This window comes from Caloenas nicobarica, chromosome 7 (assembly GCF_036013445.1).
Source record: "Caloenas nicobarica isolate bCalNic1 chromosome 7, bCalNic1.hap1, whole genome shotgun sequence".
Lineage (NCBI taxonomy): Eukaryota > Metazoa > Chordata > Aves > Columbiformes > Columbidae > Caloenas > Caloenas nicobarica.
In genome coordinates this window covers 37,565,704-37,572,143 of record NC_088251.1, presented here as the reverse complement: position 1 = coordinate 37,572,143, position 6,440 = coordinate 37,565,704, and the positions used below count along the sequence as shown (strand labels likewise).

Here is a 6,440-nt window from a genome sequence, read left to right as displayed (position 1 = left end):
TGCCCAAACGCCGCTGCCCCTCCCCAGCTCACCCCACACATTTATCTCGGTCGGGTGGGTGATTTCAGCCACCTCAACCCCGCAATCAAAACCCCGGCAGCGCTCACCCACCTCCAGCACGGCGCGTATCGCTCGGCGGGAGCTGCTATCGGGTATTTCGGGGCTCAAGCCGGGTTAATGATTTTCCGGGGCGGTTTCGGCGGCAGCTCCCGCAGGTGCTGGGGGAGCGGAGCTGCTGAGTCAGCGCCCGACGGTTCAGCCCCGGCAGATGAATCGGGGCTCTGCTATTTTTAGTCTGCAGGAACGAGGCCGCGCCTTGTCCCGAAATCCCTGCGCCCCCCCCGGCAGTTTCAGGTGAGGGCCACGTCATTCCCGGCTTTTTATTGTCTGAGTAACTTGCAGCTGTGGTTGCTGCGTCCTGTGGAATCATTCTGTGATGGCTCCCGGGTCCTGCTTAGGCAGTTACCGGATTTATTTCCCTCTTGGGAGGATGTTTTCTTGCTCTTTTCCCCAGTTTTTATGTCTCTGAAGTTCACCCTTAACCCTGACCTCACTGAGATTTAAGGACAGTTGTGTCACACGGGGGCTGAGCGGTTTCCCAGGGATGGATTTAAATCTATCAGGATGGGCAGAGCCTCAACATCCCGAACTGTGCACGATGTGTCACCCTGCACAGAGCTGGTGGCCTCGTGACACCCCACGGCTGTGCCACCGTGTGCCTCCGTGTCACCAGCTCTTGGCATCTAAGGGACAGTGGTGACACCGCAGGGTGATGCTGGTGCTCAAATAAGCACTAAACTGCAGTCACTGTGGCCATTTGCGTCCTGCAGAAAATCTCGGTGAAGACATGAGCCTCAACCCCGGTACTAATCTATAAGCGTCACACATTTTGTTCGGTTATTTCTCAGCACATGAAGAATAAAGACGAGAATGAAAAACCCAATTTCATTGCTAAGCAGAAATCTCCCGAACTTGGCTTCTGCCGTGGAAGAAAGACATCGACGCGCTGTTCAAAAGTAATTATTTTTATTTCAACTCTATAAAGTATACAACAGGCACTCGGCAATTACAGCTGCAGGGAAAATACAGAGCAAAACAAAAGCGGTTGAAGTCGATGAAAAGAAGTTGTTAAATGTACATCAAAAGAGTGCAACCGGCTGGCAGCCGGTGGATGACCGACATTTGTCCGACAAACAAAACCTCTTTCATGTAAGAAGAAAACTGGAGAAAATAAGAATATAAACCAAAAGGCTAGTGTAAAAACAGCGTAAACTGGGACTCGGGACGAGAGGCAACTCCAAATGAAAATTTCCCCTTTTTAAGCCCTAAACCCGCCCGAGTCTCAGCGTCACAGCTGGTTTACGGGAGCTGCATCGCGAAGGAGTCAGGGGAAAAGCCCGGATCCCGTTTTGTTGAGTGGCAAACGAGCTACATCTTCGCCTCGGGCTTTTGGGTCAAAAAAACTGCAGGTTGGGTTCCACACTGAGTTGCTCGTCGTCGCTATTTTTTGTTTTCCCCAGGTGGCAGATTTCTAGAGGGGTTTGTGTAAGACGGGAGGTTGGCGCTGGACGGCACGATGGGCTGGACCTGCACAGCTTAGCAAAACAGGAATACCTGTCTACGGACTGATAGGATGTCATAGATTAATTTGACCCACACAGAACATTTATACATTTCACAGAAATGACTCTGTATCTCATTAACGGATACACAGCTCTGGTACATTGAACAGAAATAAGAGAACGACGTCATCATTTCTGTAATTCATCAATATTATATAATAAAGGCTTAGAAATTGGTAGCAGAAAGAACTGTAAAACGCAGCAAGCTAAGAAAGGACGACATTTTGAGGTGTGTTTGTCTTTGTCATGCAGCATAACACCAAATTTGTAATTTTTTTTTTTATAGGATGCCATGGATTTAAGGCACTTGCAACAATGCCAGATAGCCAGTCGTGTTCTAAAACTATGGGACGGATGAGTTAACAGTACAGTTGACATAAAGTTTAATAATACCGACAATTATGACATTAATTCAAGTCTACCTTGAGCTAAAAACATTACATTACAAATAAGAAAATGAAGGAATAATGCCATGGAACTCTAAAAAGAAAGAAGTTATATGTGTACCACAAAATATCAACACGAAAATACCTATTTACATAAATATTCGCTCGTGGTCCTGTTGTTAAAGAAGAGTTTGCTATGGATAACGCGGCACTGTGAGAAGCTACGAACTGTCCTTGTCTTAATGACACCAACCTTAATACGCTCATTTTAAATACGGGAGCCGATTTCCCCTTATGTATTTACGCCCTCGTCCCATGTATTAAAAAAAGGAGACCAAGAAGAAAGGGCAGCAAGTGGAAACACAGAGGCAATCTGTTCTTGTGAATATATATATATAATGCAACTCAAATATATTACTTATAAATGAAGGCGTTTATCATATACATATGCTAAGCATGTTGTTTAAAGTATGCTTGGGAAAGGTGGTGGAAGTTGAGGGAGGTGTTTGATATCAAAATAAACTTACATTCAGCACGGTGCGTGCCGCACGCTGCAGGTATTAATTACCGTGTGTGGCACAAGGAAAAAGGGACAGGAAAAAGAAAAATAACTCATCAGCCTGTTTAAAAACCTTCTTCCCTGGGTCGCCCCCCAAAAACTGTTGTGATGCTCCTTCCTCCCTGCAACCCCTTGGCTGGCAACTGTCTCAGCTCCTGAACAGCATCACTGTGGAACAAACTCCTCTCCACGTCCTTCTACCGAAATTTAGCAAATGCAACAAGTTTTCTCCTCCAACGTTGCTGCATCCATCGAGTGAAAAACCAGGGGGATCTGAGGAAAGAATCCAGCTTTTAGGCTAAGACACCTCGTGATTATTTTAGCCCTGGTACTCAGCATCGGCTTTCGGTGTCCTCCGTCCCCCGGGGAATGGCTGAAAAGCCAGTGCGTATCTGCCCTCGATGAGCAATTCTCAGCAGACCCTGTTACTGCCTTTTCCCTCGGGTTTTCAAGGCAAACAAGTTTTAATGATTAATGAACAGCAGAAATAACTTGGGGGTTATCAGGCCGACGGTGTCACCTCACCCTTGGGAAAACCAGGGAGCAAATTCAGTGACACATACAGGTTCCGAAGGGGTCGCGATGACCGAGCTCTTCAGTTCGCTGGCAAACAGCCGGTGCTGTCAAAGAATGGGAGAAAATCTCTTTTTAACACGCTCTGTTAAGTCGCTTTCATTTGAACATGGGAAAGAGTTGGGATGTAGCATCGGGGAAATAATTTTGTACTGTTAAAACGTAACATTTTCCACGTACTATGTAGGCAAAAGTCATATAAATTTGGAGCGAAAGTTTGTGTTTCGACTTGCAGCATGTGGGCAGCTCCAAGATGAAACGGGGCAGCATCTGCTAATTTTTGGGGGGGCAGGGTCTGTTATAGAGACCGAAAGCTGATGTTTCTTGTTGGTACAATGGGCTAAACTTTTAGTCCCGACTACACACAACGAACAGGCACCCAGGACAGGATTCCTCTGTTACGTCCTATAAATCAGAAGAGACTGTACTCACGCAAAGGTAAAGCAGTGGAAATGAGGGAAAAGTGTACAGACAATAATATTCTTTTCCCCAGCTGTTTTTTTTCAGCTCTGGCCATCCCCGTGGGGACCTGTTACGCCAGGGACATGCAGACCTCGCACAAACACATCCCATTTTCCATCTGATTCCACTGACCTTCCCATGGAGCTCCTTAGCTTGGTGAGGCATTAGAATCACGTTTTTATGGGCAATATTACAAACAGAGCCAGCAAACTGGCCCAGCACCACCTTTAATTTGAATAAACTCAGTACTAAACATGGAAGAGATGCAGACACGGAGATGTAAAATCATCTAAGAGCGGGATGGAGAATGATGCCTCTTGCTACATACTTCTGAAATGGTGGTTGACTTAATTTATATTCACAGATGAAGGATGTACATAGCACCTATAAAGTACATTACAGGTCTTACGTTTTCCCTTTGGGTTCTAAAAAGGTAAAAATTAAGCTTAGTTTTATGCTTAATAAATAATCAGTAGGACTGGGCTGCTGTCACTTTATTACAGGACCATTATTTAAGCACTATTTTATATGTAAAATGGATTAATTTTATGATTTTTTTTTGTCATGCAGTTATGTATTTTTACCAAGGGAAAGGAAAAAAACCGCCAAATGTGGTGTTACAGTATGTTCTCAGCTGTATGAGAGAAGCGACCCATATCTGCCTTAACAGGATCTAGAGCAGTTGTGCTTTTGTTTTTACCAGGCTAAAAACCCCAATATTTCTCAAAAAGAAAGAGGAAACATTCAGTCTTGTCAAGAATACTGCTCGGAAAGAAAAAGGACAAATTTTACCACTGCTTTGACGTGACCTCGTTGACCAGTACCGCTGTGGTCCTCCTCTGCTCCCAGACTGGCCCACAGTAGAACCTACCGAGTTCGGAGGGTGGGAGTAGCCCAAATCCATATTTAGCTACAGCACTTAATAAATTACTATTGATCCTACCGATAAAGCCAGTACCTCGCAGCTAGAATTAAGTGCGTCTTACACTACGTATCTCTCGACTGTTATAATTAAGAGCGTAGCAAGATCGTCGCAGTGATAGAAAACAGATTTCTTTACTGGTGAAAGGCTTTGCGTCAGGACCACCATGTCAACTTTAAGTTCGAACATAAAACATGAAGAGAGCACTGTTGTCATCTAAGCAATAAGTCCTAATGCCACTGTAGTTACTGTAGCAGCATCAATCAAGGCATCATGGTGACCCCGAGCACTGATCCTCCCCAGTTCTTTCGGTTTCGCTGGCAGCCGTGTCCCAGGAAAGCTGTCTTCAGCAAGGCAGAAGCAGGTAAGAGAAAGAACGTTAAAAATCTATGTCCCATCCTGAGTTGTCGTCAGGGGGTGGTTCGTCACTGTCCTCCGGGAAGCTGTCGAAATTGCTTGTGTCTGTTGGAGATGCCACCTGGGAAAGAAGGGAGTGACAAGAATCACAGAATGATTTGGGTTGGAAAAGACATTCAAGACCATTGAGTCCAACCATAACCCAGCCCTGGCACTGCCCCATGTCCCTGAGAACCTCATCTCCGTCTGTCCAACCCCTCCAGGGATGGTGACTCCACCACTGCCCCAGGCAGCCTGTTCCAATGCCCGACAGCCCTTTGGGGAAGAAATTGTTCCCAAGATCCAACCTCGACCTCCCCTGGCGCAACTTGAGGCCGTTTCCTTTTGTCCTATCAAAGGGACGCTCATCGCAGTTGACGTCTGCAGATGTTTACTCTTCATCTCACAACATCATTCAAGATCATTCATCTCTAACTGCAACAAGCAAGTAAAGTTCTGCATTTGACGACTTTTTGCCTCCCTACTCTAACGATCCAGGCCCTTTGGGGTTTCTAGTTCAAGAGCAATTGTCCTACCCATTGGTACAAGGTTGGCAGAAAAGCCTTGGCCCTCTCCAAATCCCACGACTTCCAGTTTATGGCTCCAGGATCCTGAATTGGAGGCAACAAGCTGGGTCCTTGCCGCCTTTGAGTTTTCCGACAAGCATTGCTCAGTCTACAGATCCTACCAGCGAAACCCACCTTCCTAGGGTGAAGGCCACGGACGTTTCTTTTTTGGAAATAATGTCATTTAAAACCTGCCCTAGCTAGATAACTTCTATTTTTTTTGGCTTTACAATGATGACTGAAACTTTCTTACAGTGAGACCCTTGCAATTTAAAAACGTGAGACAACACTAAAATAGACCAGCAGCTCCTCCAGGCCAAAATCATCAGTGTCTTACTAGAAAAAAATCGGTACGTTAAGCTATACCCCAAGTAGCCAGCGCAGGCTGGAGGGGACCGCGCTTGCCAAATTTTTGAGCACAGAGCCCAGCCTACGGTCCAGGAGACATATGAGATGCTGGATGCTGCTCTAAGCCTTGGGAAAAGACTATTTGATCAACAAGAGCTCCAACCTCAGCTCTAAGTTTCATTTGCTGCCCAGCTGCATCAGCATTTCCCTGCTACTGAAAACATCTCAGGGAAAATTAAGATCCTTGAATACTCAAGTCTTTTGAAAAAAATAGCTTCGTTGAGGCACAACAGAGCGATGAGATGCGTCCCTGTGTAGTGAACACTGCGCTGGCGTTGTTGAGTTGGAGAGCCTTCACCCTTGGGGTGCTCCACGCTCGCCCTGGGCTGGACCACGCTCCTCTGGTTCTCTCAGCCATGTGGGCTCCCCACGTCTTGGGGACGTACGTACAAGACACCGGCTACCAAGGTATAAGAGATGCAGTTGGTTTGGCCGTTCCCGGAGGACGTGTAGGAGCTGGAGTTTCTCGTGAAAGGCTCTCAGCAGCGATGGACAGTGGACCGCACTGGGTGAAAGCATATCTGGAGCTCCCCAGGCCTCCTCTGC

General features: G+C 46.4%; 1 protein-coding gene across 7 annotated transcripts in view; it reads right to left on the bottom strand.

The window, feature by feature from the left end:
- Window positions 1–1,009: 1,009 nt before the first annotated feature.
- The window catches only part of PRKG1 (protein kinase cGMP-dependent 1), a 432,157-nt gene continuing 426,726 nt past the window's right edge, over window positions 1,010–6,440 (bottom strand). For all 7 annotated transcript variants that reach the window (XM_065639324.1, XM_065639331.1, XM_065639325.1 and 4 more), the window contains one exon: window positions 1,010–5,002. In XM_065639324.1, coding sequence (XP_065495396.1) covers window positions 4,904–5,002 — 99 coding nt within the window. In that variant the 3' untranslated portion in view covers window positions 1,010–4,903. The remainder of the gene's footprint in view (window positions 5,003–6,440) is intronic.